Here is a 16,486-nt window from a genome sequence, read left to right on the forward strand (position 1 = left end):
GCAAGAAAGAAGCCTCTTCTGAAAAAGTGCCACACCAAGTCTCGTTTTCACTTTGCGAATAAAAACTTGGAGGATTCTGATGCCATGTAGCAAGAGGTTTTGTGGTCCGATTAGAATCTTTTTTAACTTTTTGGACTGATCTCCAAGCGCTATACTTTATTTGGAGACAATGGTATTCAGCATGACAATGACCCTAAAAACACAGCCAAAAAAACAAAGCAGTGGCCTCCGGATGGAAAGGTTAAAGTCCTTGAGTGACCAAGTCAGAGCCCGGTCCTAAATCCAAAAGGAAACCCGTGGATGGACTTGAAGAGGGCAGTCTATCGTGACTCACCCCGCAATTTGACTGAACTCAAATAAGTCCCCAATCTAGGTGCGCAAAGCTAGTAGAGACATATCCAAACAGACTGATGGCTGTCTTAAAGCAAAATGTAGCTCTACAAAGTATAATTTCAGGAGTATGATCACTTTTCAAACTCATACAGGTTTAAACCGACATGCTAATGACAGAATCTTCATCTTTAGGCAAACTATCCCGTTGAATGAGCCACGCTCAGGTATTCATTAACTAGACATTTCTTCCACTGATGTTTCTGTCTATTTTTAGTTTGTCTCACGTGGTTGCTCAGACACATCCACATTTCCGTGCGGAGTGCCTCTCCATGGTGTGGTATATCAGGTTATCATCCAAAAATGACAGGTCGCCATCGTACTCGATTGGTCGGCAGCAGGCTGTGGGAGGGAAGTTACGCAGTCGTTTTTTACCATTGGCCATGAGGCTGGTGAGGATTTTGTCGTAGTTTGTGAGTGAGTTTGTACACACACCGCTGCAGTAGCTGAAGATCAACTCTTCCTGACTCTTGTAGCCCAAACCCAGATCAGACACTTTCATCTGGACTTGTCTTAGCGCACATCCTCGTTCTTTCCCTCCTCTTCCTCTCTCTCTCTCCTCACGGCTTGGTCTCTTTCTATTCACCGCCATCCTATGTAGAAACCTTCTCAGTTTTGGAGATCTCTTCATTCTGTGGACGAAGCCTGAATGGTGTGTCGCCCAACTGTCTGGATGATAGAGTGGATATAGAATTAAAAAAAAGGTTTTCTACCTTTTGTATTAGAAATTCATCAACATATAGCACAACAGTCTGGTTCTGGAAGTCAAAATCCCTTAAAGTTTTTCAATAGGGGAATTGATTATTAACTATAACTACATATCCTTTAAAGACAGACCTACTGTGAGCTCCTAGGTTGTTTAATTGATGGTATATGCTTCTGTTGAAGCCATCGGTCTATGTTATTTCAACACAAAATGTGTAAAACAGCAAACTTTCTGGTGAAGAACTACACTACCCATGATTCAACCAAGAAGATCCACCAATCAGAGAATCGCAGCAAACAATCCGCAGCAAAAGAGCTGTGGAGCGACCACCCACTTCCACTGTGAATGATGCAATCGAGCCGACCTGCTTACACTCTTAAACTACTAATATATCTGAATACTTAGCAACAAACGTAACATATTCTTTCTATCCACGTTTTTCCAGAACACGGAAGTGTTCCACGATTCATAACGGATGCCTGTTTTCAATTTCCGGTCTCCTGTGTTTTCACTCTCATCTGCATATATTCTCAGTGGATAATGTGATGTTTAGAGTATAGTTACGTTGATATCATTAACTACATACTTCGAGTTATGACGGCCAACGACTACATGACATGCCCACTACAAGTTACCCTCCCCCCCTTCAAAAAACCGCTGAAGTCTTACAACATTTAGATGTCACATTCATTCAGTGTTTGTTGTGTTTACTAGGAGCGCTGCAGCAACCCAACACCTACATCTTTAAACTAATCCTAACCACAAATATAAAAAGAAATGATAAAAATAAATAAACATACCGCAACTTAAAAGGTCTACTGAATAAAATGACAATGCCGTATCACTAGGTGTCGAAAATGAAGAGGAGAATAAGTTGTGTCTCTGCTAAGCTAATAGGCTAACCTGTTAGCTTGTAAGCTAACTGGAGGCAACAGAACAGAGACATTTTGAATTTTGATTTCACCTTTTAAATCTTTGGTTTTATAATGTAATATGTGACGTATAATTTAAAGTTATTATTTGTTATATTTACACAGTTAATACAACATGAATCATACAATGATTGCTTAGGATTTTAAAAGTTCTTCTAGACAAAATAATCACTTTATGATCCAAGGGGCATCCCTTGTTGTGGGCGTTTTGTGTAGTGTTCCTTGTCATCTTGCAGGATGCAGCCAGATACACTTGGCAGGCAGAGCTCCAAAAAGGGGTGGGACCTCCAAAACACCAGCAAAGATATAGGGAGCCCCAAACCTAACCCTTTCCCTAACTCTAACCTTGTGTGATGCCCATTTTGGCGTTGCCCCGCCCCTTCTGGAGTAACCACGCCCTCTTTGGAGATTCCGCCCCATTTGGCAATCTCCAGCCTGCCGTTTATACTTGCTTTTTCAGTGAACTTACAATCAACAACTTAAAAGCAACATGTATTATTTTTTGCATCGTTTTTAATTTGATTACATAATTTGCAGTGCTTCATGGGACTGTACTGCATTCTTTCATTAAAGACGGTAAGTACAAAGTCTTGTACCTTTTGTGTTTTTTGTCCTAGTTTCAAACTCTTTGGCTTCAAATCAAAGTTTGTAATGTTGTGATTCTCCACGGAGCTGGCAGGTTTGGTTCATGGCTTAGAACTCTTATGAAGGATTTTATGAAATCCCTATGGGATGAATGAGTATGAAATTTAGAAATGAATGGGAAAAATACTTCCAGAACTACCACGACCGAAAAAGTCTTACGCTCTATAGTGGCACTGATTTTAACTTGAGCTAAAGTCTCCTTACGGCTTTGTTTTATGCAGAAATAACTTACTCTATGCATATCAACATGATATTAAGGGGTCAGAATCATACTTTTTTTTTTCTTTGTGGTCCACTTATAATATTTATTTAAATAATAATTTAGTTCTCATTATCATTTTCCATTTTCTATTTCTGACACTTCCTGTATAATGAAAGGGTAGTTTTTTTTTTCTGCTGTGCCTTCAAGACTATTCAAACTTTTAAGATAAGACTTTAAAAAAATGACATTTTGGCTGTTTTGGTTCAAATAGTTTTGACTAACTTTGTAAGTAATATATAATATATTAATATACATTGTAATATACACTGAGCCAAAACATTATGACCACCTGCCTAATATGCTGTTGGTCCTCCATATGCAGCCAAAATAGCACCGACCCACTGCGGCATGGACTCTACTAGACCGCTGAAGGTGTCCTGTGGTATCTGGCACCAAGACTTTAGAAGCAAATCCTTCAAGTCCTGTAAGTTGTGAGATGGAGCTGCCATGTATTGGACTTGTTGATCCAGCACATCCCACAGATGCTCAATCAGATTGAGATCTGGGGAATTTGGAGACCAGGGCAACACCTTGAACTCTTCATCATGTTCCTCAAACCATTCCCAAACAATGTGTGTAGTGTGGCAGGGTGCATTATCCTACTGAAAGAGGCCACTGCCATCAGGGGAATACCATTTCCATGAAGGGGTGTACCTGGTCTGCAATGATGTTTAGGTAGGTGGCACGTGTCAAATTGACATCCACGTGAATGGCCGGGCCCAGGGTTTCCCAGGACAACATTGCCTAGAGCATCACACTCCCTTCACCGGCATGTCATCTTCCCACAGTGCATCCTGGTGCCATCACTTCCAGTGAGCAGTGTACATGTACACAGCCGTCCACGTAATGTAAACGAAAACGGAAGTCACCTGACCAGGCGACCTTCTTCCACTCTTCTAAGGTCCAGTTCCAATGCTTGTGTGCCCATTGTAGGTGCTTTCGATGGTGGATGGGTCATCATGGGCACTCTGACCGGTCTGTGGCTACTTAGCCCCATACGCAGCAGTGTGCAATGCACTGTGTGTTGTGACAAATTCCTCCCGTAACCATCATTAAAATGTTATGTGATTTGTGCCACTTCTGTCAGTTTGGACCAGACGGGATAGCCTTTGTTGCCCTCGCGCATCAATGAGCCTTGGGTGCCCAACAGCCTGTCGCCGGTTTGTGGTTTGTCCGCCCTCGGAACACTGTTGGTAGGTAATCACCACTGATGAACGGGAGAACCCACAAGCCTTACCGTTACAGAGATGCTCTGACCCAGTCATCTGGCCATAACAATTTCACCCTTGTCGAAGACGCTCAGGTCTTTACTCCTGACCATTTCTCCTGCATTCAACACATTGACTACGACAACTGATTGTTTGCTAACCATCTAATCTACCCAGACATTGACATGTGGCCTTGTTGGGAGATCATCAACGTTATTCTCTTCACCTGTGGGTGGTCATAATGTTTTGGCTCATCATTGTATATGATTTGACTCCTATAACGTGCAAGACCATTGTAAATTATGTTTAGAGAGCATGTAAAGCTGAAAATGTTTTGATGTGTCTTCCACTGCAAACTTTAAGAGAACAAGGAGGCTGATCAAAGACAAATAACACGATATAGTTTTCATTATTCTGACAGCTTTCACAGACAGCAGCAACAATACTGCTTTTGTTCACATGTAGCAGATAGAATACAGGTTCAAATGGCAGTGGCTTTCTGAGTGTAGATAAGTTGTAAGATCAGTTTGTAAGTTGATAGAACGAGAGTAGTATCCCACCCAGGTACAATGGGTCACCTGAAACTACTTAACTTAACTATCACAACAGTATCAGGTGTGTCCTGAAATGCGCTTTATCACACCTGTGTGTGTGACTTTTATTAAAGGTGAAGTGTGTAATTTTTTTCTGTCAAAATACTTTCTTGTATCTCAGGTTAATATAGAGACTATAATTCAGTTTAAGTTTAAGGTATAGGTTTATTGTGCCTCTGTGGTGCTACAAAAACAGTTATTATTTTTGCAATTCCATTCGATGACATTAGTGCCTCAGAAATTACATATTTAATTCAATAAGTTTTCCTTACCTGAAAAAGTTGGTGGTTCCAGATGTTTGTTTGTATGGTGGTCAGGCAGATCTTTGGGCTCAGAAGTGTATGTTTTTCTCTGTGGGTCCTGATAAAGCAGGTCCAGTCTTTGAGAATATTGTCTGTGTGGTTCTGTGTAGTGTAAGGTTTGGGTTCCGGCTTGGTTTGGGTTCTGTAGAACCAGCGGCATGGAGGATGCACTTCTCAGCATCAATGCACACATCAGCATCACCACACTCCAGATCTTCATCTTACTCTCAGTCTCAGTTCAGAGAGTCTGCGTCAGAAAGCACAAGCATTAGAAAACATTTAGGTGAATTAGATATTTTTGTTCAGTCTAAATCACGATGCAGACTTTTGTATATAAATTGGAGCCTGTATTTATATTTATTTATAAACATATAAATTGAATATTGCTTACATGCTATATTAGACGGTCAAGTTCTGTACATGTTAAACTAATTGAAAACACATTTTCAATATATCAGTTAAGACAGGTTTTATTTTTATTTTCATGTTTTTGGATTATAAGAGTTACACATTTCAAGTTTTTTTTATAACAAATTTCCATCAAATTGAATTTAGTCATCTTCATCAACAACAACAATAACTAAATATTTTAGGTTTTCATAAAAAAATTTTAAGATTACACAATTCAATTTGATGGAAATTTATTATAAATTGCGCAAAATCTTAAATAGGCTAATATATATATATATATTTTTGTGTGTGATTGATTTAAAAACAATTGTATCTATAAAACTCTTTGAGCTACATTGAAAAGTGATCTTTAAATTGATTGTATAATGTGTATTAATATCATTTTAAAATGTATTTTTAGTATTAATTATAATCATATTTGCCCTAATTAAATGTCTTCTGTCATAAACTATACCAGACTGTTATGCTGATAAAACAATGCGCAACTATCTACTCACAACATTAAAATCAAAGAATTATATTTACATCTTAATTATATTTACATGTACTGTGTGGGTAACATTGGAACTGTAATGCAAAGTGTTGGCAAGATCAAAACTGTTGCTGCTTATGCTGCATGTTTGTCTGTGTAGCTAAAAGTATAATGCATAAATAATAATATCATGACTCTAGAAAAGATGTGTGTATATTAGCCTTCTCACCTGAGTTCAGCTGTATGTGTTCCGGCCATCCGCACTGATCATCACAGAGCCAAAGATGCTTTCTGAAAACATGCCTTATAAAATATACGGACTGTGCACAATGATTTTCCATTCAAAGGATTCTCATATTACTGTCAAGGATCAAATGAGATTCCACAGATTACGTCAGCCGGTTTGAATATTTGAATCTTGAAGCGACTTGATTTCCCGGGAAAAAAAGACAACAACAACAACGATGATTTAAGCGCAAAGAGATGATCCAAGATATACCATAAATGTTTGCAGTTAGATTATAATTTTTTATAATAGTTAATGGATTGTTTTATACTCCATTCTAGGCCGATCGTGTCATACGGAGTGATGTGATGTCAAGTGCGGAAAGCTCATGTCGGAATCGGAGCGTGAACCGTTTGCGCGGATAACACGGCACGTGGCCGCAAGAAGCAACCTTTATTACAAATCAAACAGCCACCTGACTTTTTTTTTTTACCTGGATACACTGATAGAAACATGTAGAATATCTTTGAATAAAAATAATTTTGTCTGATATATTTTCGATAATATAATATAATAAGTGGTTTAATGGAATATGCCACTTATAAATGTTGAAGGAAAATGCTAAGTATGTAAACATCCAAATTATAGCCCATATCATACATGTTGGTCATTTGTCAACATATAAAATCATGTAAAGGCTATGGAGCAAATTGGGCCAGTGGGCTACTTTATCTTGACCCCAACATAATTTTAATTCTTTGTTGTGCAAAATATTGTATTTTCATACAACTTATTTCTGATAAAACTGTTTTATTTTTGTTATGTTTCACTAACATTGTACCAAAGGTATCATGTTATAAAAAAATATATATACCGGTAAGAGAAACGTATATAAGAGTCACTTCAGAGCATGAGATAGAAATGAGTTTTTGTTATAATGAATTTTGAACTTTTGGTTGATTGGAAACTAACATGAGAACAAAAAAGAGGGAGTCAGATGTGTCCAGAAAGTATTAAGCAGCAAAACATTGACATTTCATCATCACATGAAGATAGTCATCCAAGTGTATGGATTGTGTCCAACAATTTAGGAGTCATAAAAGGAGTCTGAAGGTGGATTTTGACCCTAATAGGGTCTTGTACTTCTTTTCACAAAGTTTACCTAAGACTGATTACTGGACTGAACAATCAAAGTAAGGCAGAAGTTGTTCATATGAGACTATATTCAATGTTCTAACATCAGTATTGTCTCCTTGCACCATCTCTTGGCTTTATAAGGCTGAGGTATCTTCTTCAGTATAAGTTTGTGGTGTGTTTGTGGAAATTAAACATTTCTGGCCTACAAAATCAAGTTAATGTTATATAAAATAGTACATTTTACATATAACATTTTCATTCTGTTATCCCTGAAATGTCATTACTACGTTTTGCATTTTGCTGGACAGGTTTGGCAGATGCTTATTCGTCAAGGTGTGTTCCTTTTTGCCACTTTAGATCACAAAAACAATGTCACCAGTTCACAGGTCAGCGTTGTCTGGGTCACTTCTCAGCATTGTGACCAACACACCATCAGTGTTGTTTGGAAGGTGAGAGAAAGGTAATATTTACACATACATGCATAACACATTTAAAAGTGACCAACTCCTAAGATGAATCACCTAAAAGAATCTGAACCAAAAATAGGCAGTGGCATCCAAAAGTGTTTTATCATAAAATAAACCGCCATACAAGCTAGAACCACTACTGATGGGCCCAATCTCAAATTAAACTGAAGCTATAAAGAAAGAGGATCACAAGATGACACTTGGGTTTTTCTGTGTGTTTTCTTTTTTTTTTAATGAAGTTGCCTGAATCTGTGCTTGTGCATTCACCACATAGCCTTTCTCCTCACTTCAATAAACAGAATAGTGTGTTAAACCATTTTATTTTCATTATCCATGTTTCTCTTTCGCAAATTGCCAAACACAAAAGTAGAAGAATATGAAAGTGAAAGTAAACGTGGAGATTTATAGTAAAAAAATAACTTAATTATTGCCCTCTTTCTCACCCACACCTATCATATCACTTCAGAAGACAAGGATTTAACCACTGGAGTTAAATTGATTACATTTATTCTGCTTTTTAGAGCTTCAAAGTTTTGCTGCTGACTTGGATTGTATGGACCTGCAGAGCTGAAATATTCTTCTAAAAATATTTGTTTGTGTTCTGCTGAAGAAAAAAAGTCATACACATCTGGGATGGCATGAGTGTGAGTAAATAACAAGAGAATTAAACATTTTGGGTCAGCTATTCCTTTAAGAACACAAATGTTTTATTTCTGAACCCTCATTCACATTGAGAAGAATCCTATAATAGTCACCATAAACATTTTAATTTTGTAAGCATGTTTCTACAAGAATTGCATCTTACCAATTAACATCTCGATAATCTAGCAGTTGTGTACACAACAGGGTCCAAAAATCTGAGACTATTCGTAAAAATGCTTTTATTTGAGAATTTGTAATTTCTCTGTACGAGGGTATACAGTGCCTGTAAACCAAATGAAACCAATTTTAGACTCTTCATATTTGCTCTAATTCAAGTGATTAGCCGGCATTATATGTCACTACATTTAGAATTGTGTTGGACAAAGAATCAGCACTCTTGCACGTGACTGGTCAATAGACTACAGTGCAGTGGAATTGGGCAGGTCATTCCACTAGTGGGGAACAGTCAGTCTGAAGTAGTGAGTTGAGATAGTGGGGTGCAGAGCTAGTGGTTTTTCTGTGAGCAAGCACCAATGCATTGAACTTAACGGGAGCAACCATTGGCGATTTGATGAAGAGAGACGTGACGTGCACTCTTTTGGGCTCATTGAAGACCACTCTCGCTGCCGCATTCTGGAACAATTGCAGAGGTTTGACAGTACATACTGGAAGGCCTGCCAGAAGAACATTGCAATAGTCCAGTCTGGATAGAACAAGAGCTTGGATGAGTATTTGTGTAGCATGCTCCGATAGGAAGGGCCAGAGCTTCCTAATGTTGTACAAGGCAAATCTGCATGACTGGGCAGTACTTGCGATGTGGTCTGTGAAGTTCAACTGATCATCAAACACAACTCCAAGATTTCTGGCTGTCCTGGATGCTGTAATCGTTGACGAGTCTAGCTGAATGTTGAAGCTGTGATTTAATTGCTGGGCTCGCTGGAAGCACAAGCAGATCTGTCTAATGGCGAGTTTACACTACACGATTTTAAGCCCGATTTTCACTCACCGACAGTTTTGTGGAGATCGCCAACAAAAGCCTGAAATCGTAGGCAAATCGGAGCTTGCTCCCATGAGCAATTATCGCAAAGTATGAACTATCAAAGACGCGATCTGAGAGAATCGCTGACGCATCGCCAATGTCAGCAAGATATCTAGAATGTTAAATATCTGGATCTGTCTGCGACTCCAAATCGTGCAATGTGAAATATGTTTTGACTAAATACAACTGCAGCATTAACCTACAGCCAATGAGAGAGCAAGAAACGGGGCATGGGATGTTTAAGTGGGAGGAGTCCTGATGTACCTGCAACAGAACATCAACTAGCATGGCTGCTGTATCAATAAAGTCTCATTGGACCGAATAAATGGAGGAACAATTAGTGGGACATTAGCAAGAGCACCAGTTTCATCTGAACTGTACCACAACCGGGTGGAGAAAGAGAAGAGTTGGAGAGAAATTGCCAATTCTCTTGGACAGTCAGGTGAGCAAATAGGTAGAAGGTACTTTTTCATATTGTAACCAATAAAATACATGATTAAAAACATACACATCATATTCTGAAATGCATAACATATGATCGTGCATTTGTTTTCGTATCTCGTATCAATTGTCGCTTGTACTCGGTTGTGAAATGTGATTTGGAGTCCACGCAGAGTCATCGGGGATTCGTCAATAGTGAAATGTCTTGTAATGTGTTCACCCCTGTCGCAGATTCGGCGTGTAATTTGAAAACACTACAAATTGATATGAACGGTACCACGATCCGACGTCTTTGAAAGTCGTGTAGGAGCCATTAGTAAGGTTGAGTTGGAGATGGAGATCTTTCATCTAACACAAAATGTCTACTAGGCAGGCTGAGATCTGGGCCGCTACCATCAGACCATCAGGCTGGAATGAGAGGTAGAGTCTTATGTCGTCATCATTGCAGTGATAGGAAAAGCCATGTGCCTGAATGACTGATCTTAGTGATGACATGTATATGGAGAAGAGGAGCGGTCCAAACTGAACCCTAAGGTACCCTGGTAGCTATTTGGTGAGATTTTTGAAACCTCTGCCCTCCAAGACACCCTGAAAGACCTACCTGTGAAGTAAGACTTGAACCATTGGAGCGCAGTTCCTATGATGCCCTTTGTCGTGAGGGTTGATGGGAGAATCTGGTGGTTTACTGTGTCGAAAGCAGTAGACAGATCCAGCGGGATGAGTACGGATGATTTGGATGCTGCTCTCGCCAGTCTCAGAGTTTCAGTAACGGACAGAAGAGCAGTCTCTGTAGAGTGTCTGCTTTTGAAGCCAGACTACCCTCAAAACACCCTCATGAATATGCCACAAGTATCATTGCACACCTTTACAAGTGTTAACCGGCTATTTAAACCTGATCTAACCTTTGAAATTAGTTTAGTTGGTAAACCTGTTTTCAAGTTGATTTGGTGATGTTAAATAATATTTTTGACTTAGAAATGTTTTTCCATGTGAATAGAAGAATTTGTCTTAGAGGCTTATTGATAACCATTAAAAATTTTATTGAAAATAATGCCACAATGCAAAAATCTTAATGGTTCTAATATATCTATTGTCTGTCTATCTATCTATCTATCTATCTATCTATCTATCTATCTATCTATCTATCTATCTATCTATCTATCTATCTATCTGTCTATCTGTCTGTCCTTTACTTATCTATCTATCTATCTGTCTGTCTGTCACTCTTTTCTATCTGTCTGTCACTCATCTATCTATCTATCTATCTATCATCTGTCTGTTTGTCAATATATCTGTCTGTCTGTCTGTCTGTCTGTCTGTCTATCTACAGTATCTGTCTGTCTGTCACTCTTTTCTATCTGTCTGTCACTCATCTATCTATCTATCATCTGTCTGTCTGTCACTCTTTTCTATCTGTCTGTCACTCTTTTCTGTCTGTCTGTCAGTCACTCTTTTCTGTCTGTCTGTCTGTCACTCTTTTCTGTCTGTCTGTCACACTCCTATCTCTCTCTCTCTCTCTCTCTCTCTCTCTGTCATTAGCCCAGCAGTCTTAACCTGCAGTTACATTTACTTTTAATACCCATCATAACTTTAAACCTCTGCAATTGAGTTTTCTATGGACCAGCAGTCTCTGTGTTGCTATATTGGTCAGAGTTCCTGAAGGGAGCTCAAGTGCCCATCTGTGTAGATTAGATCATTATCCTCTTAACTTAAGAGTGTCCCTGTCTTCTCGCCTCTCTGCTTTACTTAAAGCATATTCTCAAATAAGAAGAAACTTTGCGACTGAAACCGATTGACTGGCTTTCGACAGCTGCTGCTCAACAGTGTGACGCTCCATATATCGAGAACTTCTGTAGAGTTGATCGCGTTTGTTTGGGCTCCTGGAGGCCGCACGCTCGCGCAGTGTGACTGATCTTCAGCACACAGTTGTCGCATCTGAGTGGCTTCACAAAGATCTGCACGAGAGAACATTCAAGCGGTTCAATATCAGTTTACGATGAGTACCAACGCCGCAATTTAGAGGGGTTTGACCCTCGGATTGAGGCAATCAGTATTTTCAAAATCATTAAGGATTTACCTGCAGAAAAAATGCGCATACAAAGAAGACTGGTCGTATTTCTCGCATTGTTGTGGATATTTAATATCGCTATTTGCTCGAAAAAGTCGGGCATCCGAAAGCCGGGTGAGTCTAGTTTTGATTTGATTCAACCATACAGTATTTTTAACTTAAACTACACTTAAAAGAATCAGAGTCAGAGTGAGCTTTATTGCCAAGAATGCTCTCTCTCTCTCTCTCTCTCTCTCTCTCTCTCACTCTCTCTCTCACACTCACAAGGAATATGTTATGGTGTCTGAAGCTTCCAGTGCAAAGAGAATGCAACCATATACATACATGCATACATAAAAACATATATACATATAGTGACATAGAAATTAATAAAAAGATATAACAGAAAAAAAAAATAGAAATGTACAATACAGCAATAATGTTGTTTGAATATTTTATATACAGATATACAGTTAATGTGCAGATGATGTAATGTATTGAAGAATAAATAGGATATGTTAAAAGAATATCATTTATATATGGATATAAGTAGGAATGGATGGATTGAATATTGCAAATGGTTACATAGACCAAAGGAAAGTATTTGGGGGCAGTTTTAACTGTTCATGATATAGCCTGAGGGAAAAAATGGTTCATGTGCCTGATGGTTCTGGTGCTCAGAGCTCTTTAGCACCAGCCAGATGGTTCCAAACAGAAGTTGCTGGGTGAATGGGGTCAAGAGTGATTTCACCAGCCCTTTTTGTCATTGTGGATGTGTACAGTTCTAATAGGGTGGGTAGGGGAGCACTCCCAGCAGTCTGAACTATCCTTTGAAGTCTTCTGATGTCTGACTTGGTAGATGAACCAAACCAAACCATTATAGAAGTGCAGAGGACAGACTCAACCCCACATCTTTCAATCTATAGTGATGCTATTTCTAAAGCACTTTAGAAGCATGCGCCTGTTAAGACAAGGATGGTTCCCTCCACTCATGCCTCACTCTAGTACACTCCCGAGCTCCAGGCTATGAAAGCTGAAGGCCGTCGACTTGAAAGATTGTACAGAAAAACTGGACTCACTGTACATTCATTGGTTTATACAGAGCACATGCTTAACTTCCAAACTGCTCTCACTAATGCATGTGGCTCCTATCTCTCCTCAACCATTAAAAAACTCTAGATGCAGACCTAAATCACTTTTTTGCAATGGTAAATAAACTCATTAAGCCTTCAGAACATGATGTTTCTGGCTCTGATGAGCTTGAGAAAGCCTTCAATTCTTCGCAGACAAATTAAAATCTATTTTTTATTGATAGTGTCCATGTTAAGCCCTCCCCTTCTGTCTGTAATCTTGGTGTTTTATTTGACTCCTCTCTCTTTCTTTTGATTCTCATATTTCCTCTGTTGTTAAAAACTCTTTCTTCCACTTACGGAATATTGCACGACTCTGACCTTCACTTAATCTGGATGATGCTGAAATGTTGGTACATGCTCTGATCACATCATGCCTTGATTATTGTAATGAACTGTTTGTCGGCTTACCTCCCAAAAAAACATTGCTAGATGTCCAAAATATAGCTGCAAGAATCCTCACCTTCACAAGGTACTCTGCCCTCATCACCCCTCTTCTGCATGATATCCATTGGCAACCTGTTGCAACCTGTATTTAAATTAATATACTCCTCCTAACATTTAAGGCTTTAAACGAACTTGCTCTGGTTTATTTGTCTGACCTACTTCACAAATTTGCCAACTTGGTCTCTTAGATCTTCTGAACTTGGCCTTTTGTCTGTTCCTAGATCTCGATTGTCCACTGTAGGTGGAAGGTCATTCATTGTTGTTGCTTCTAATCTAAGGAACGCATTACCCATTACTCTTCATAATATTTCTTCGCTATCCACTTTCCAAGTAACCTTTTTAAAAAATTACCTTTGTATACAGTATTCTTTGCGTTGTTTCTTTGGGCTGATTGAGCAACCATCTAGTCAGTCACAGGTGAGTTTTATGAGCCAAAACAACCCTTACGTAATAGGCCGACTAATCAATGTGGCTCAATTCATTTCTAAGATGCTTTCAACAATGCTCATTTATCCATGTTTTTTATCGGCATTGATGTTGATCTAAATGAACAGAGATGAGGAACACACAAACAAGAGTTATTTATTGGCATATCATTCGTAAAATGCACTGCACAAAACAAAATAAAGGACAATCCTTCTTCTAGGCACACATTGTAAGTGGAGTTTATATTAGTGCCTCATTCTTTGCTATATTATGTTTGTGAGGTAATAGTTTGATTGGTTCATTTTGCCAATTAAAGCAGATTGCTAGATCTGTGTTAAATATGTAGAGCTATTTTTAATATCAGATACAGTTTTTTAACTCTATGTTTTGGCACTTTTCCACTGCACGTTACAGTTCGACTTGCTTTACTTTTCTGAGCTTGCATTTCCACTGCAGTTTAGTGCCGCATCAACGTGGGTGGGATTATAGGCTGATCGTCATAGATGCACCGCCTCTACTGCCTTGAAATCATCTTAAACATGACATAAACTGACCAAAACAATAGTACAACCGCTAGCTGTTAGCTACTAGCTCATTGTGCTGCATAAAGCAGTTGTTGCATGGTGATTTTACACGTAGTGTAACAATTAAATTGGCCTGGTTGTTTTAGAAGCTTTCCAGTAGCTGGTCAACTAAATAAAGTGAAGCTCTCAAGCAGAGTATAGAGTTAACGTAACAAAACGTACCATCCTCCATCGTGGATCAACGCAAGTCCAGGGCACTCTCCCTCCCATTGCTCGCCGGTCTGGATAGCGTCCATTTGGTCGAACAACTTCCACTTTTCCTTGATGTTTCTGTAGTCTCTTTTAATTTTTTTTACTTTTCCCTACACTGTTGGTAGGTCCGGTGGTAGCCGTGTGCGGCCAACTGAGACACTTCCTGAGAGACTTTATAATTTCACTCATCGCTAACGAGTGGACCGTCGGTACCTCATTTATTTTTAAATCATTGCGTGGTTTTGCGCACAGCCATTTCTTTTTTCACAATTTGAAAGTCGTGTGAACAAATTATACTGTTATTGCTGTTACTAACTTTAAAACTAGCGGGTTGATGTCACGTGTTGAAAATTCAGTGACGCTGGTAGTGATGATTCTCCCTGACCAATCAGTGATCTGCAGGATTTTGATGTCACATTTATCGGCTCGGCTCGCTTGGAGCCTCGACCGGGGTGGAACTAAAAAAAGTATCAGGTACTAGATACTATCCACAGTGGAAAACCCCCAAAAAGTGAGCAGAGTTGAGTTGACTTGTACGTGTAGTGGAAAAGACCCTTTTGTGTGCAGTTAACAAACTGTAGGAAGAAAGATAGATCTGCTGTTTTCTTAGAAAACATATGCATTATACTGAAGTCAACAGATATGTAGACACACTTTTTTTTTTTATACATGAAAACAGACGGGTGTTATTGAAACTTATAATAATATACCGTAAGACTATTATTGTTGTCTTTTGATAAAGTCATGCTCAGCAGCTCAGAAACCAGCCTTTGAAAACTGACATTTGAAATGATATGCAACAAATTGGTACATGTCCCTTTGGTACCATTGGGCACCTTGAGGTGTTTAATGTTAATTTGTAGTGATATAGACAAGAAATTGGAAGTGATAGGTGATTTCGATTTTGATTGACTAACAAAGTAGTCACTGACAATCATACAAAAGTCAAATCAAACACTGAAATGTTATATATTTCTGATATCAGCCAATAATTCACTACACAAAACATATTGTGGTTAACAAACTCTATTCTCATTGCAAATTAATCTATGTACTGTACTGTAGGATGGGGCATTGTTGAATGGCTTTGATATCAAAAACAAGAAATATTTTCTTCTCCCTTTAAAAGTTGATGGATGTGTTAGATGTTAAGATATTAAGATTAGTGTCCCACCTCTTTCACTGAAATAGAAGAATCAGACATGTGGTAGTGAGACTTGCTGAACTATTTAAAGCTAGTCAAGGTACAGTAAATCCACAGCAATTCTGTATGTTTTATTGGATCAAGTAGCATTTATTCCTGTTGAAAAATATCTTCGAATGTGCTTTTGCTCTGCAGTGTTTAGTTGTTAATGAAAATTAGACATTTTTGCTCGGAGGGCAAAGTTTTCTTACCATCACAAACATAAACATCAGTTGTAATTTTGTTACTCAGTTTTCTGCCCTCCAAAAATCCATACCTTAATGATATTTACATCTTTCTTAGGTTCTCTCCTTTCAAGTTACAACCAAAGAGAAATTATGATGTTACAAGTTTTCTTTTTCCCCACCACTGTAAACGTTTTCTTTTGAAAAGTTACAATCAGTCTTTAACTCACTACATTTTTGGACCTTTAAAATAACATTACGAGATGTTACCTTAGCATATACGGTAAAAATGATAAGATATTTAACTCTTTATGCTTGGATGGGCCCGTGAAAAATAAATACAAAATATATATATATAAACAACTACAGTTTTGACCAACGCAAAATAGGTATCGTTTGAAAGCTTAAAAGCTCTTCTT

General features: G+C 38.5%; 2 protein-coding genes across 3 annotated transcripts in view; one reads left to right on the top strand and one right to left on the bottom strand.

Moving 5' to 3' along the window:
* Nucleotides 1-625: 625 nt before the first annotated feature.
* On the bottom strand, nt 626-5,258 carry gdnfb (glial cell derived neurotrophic factor b). The gene is made up of 2 exons (XM_052100142.1): nt 5,009-5,258; nt 626-1,059 (listed from the first exon to the last, which is right to left on the bottom strand). The coding sequence occupies exons 1-2, from the start codon at nt 5,256-5,258 to the stop codon at nt 626-628; spliced, it is 684 nt and encodes a 227-aa protein (XP_051956102.1).
* Nucleotides 5,259-7,601: 2,343 nt separating this feature from the next.
* LOC127622144 (pikachurin-like) overlaps nt 7,602-16,486 on the top strand; it is a 35,595-nt gene continuing 26,710 nt past the window's right edge. The window contains exons 1-2 of one of the 2 annotated variants that reach the window (XM_052096115.1): nt 7,602-7,621; nt 11,979-12,055. In XM_052096115.1, coding sequence (XP_051952075.1) covers nt 7,602-7,621; nt 11,979-12,055 — 97 coding nt within the window. Of the gene's footprint in view, nt 7,622-11,950; nt 12,056-16,486 lie in introns of those variants that run through there. The other variant, XM_052096105.1, reaches the window with a different exon arrangement.

Source organism: Xyrauchen texanus, chromosome 3 (assembly GCF_025860055.1).
Source record: "Xyrauchen texanus isolate HMW12.3.18 chromosome 3, RBS_HiC_50CHRs, whole genome shotgun sequence".
Taxonomy (NCBI): domain Eukaryota; kingdom Metazoa; phylum Chordata; class Actinopteri; order Cypriniformes; family Catostomidae; genus Xyrauchen; species Xyrauchen texanus.

What these genes read in the sequence shown, in the direction of transcription:
- gdnfb (XM_052100142.1), bottom strand. Translation starts at nt 5,258, where the DNA reads ATGAAGATCTGGAGTGTGGTGATGCTGATGTGTGCATTGATGCTGAGA. An exon ending in GGAACCACCAACTTTTTCAG is followed by an intron (nt 1,060 to 5,008) that starts GTAAGGAAAACT and finishes TCTATCATCCAG; the next exon opens with ACAGTTGGGCGACACACCAT.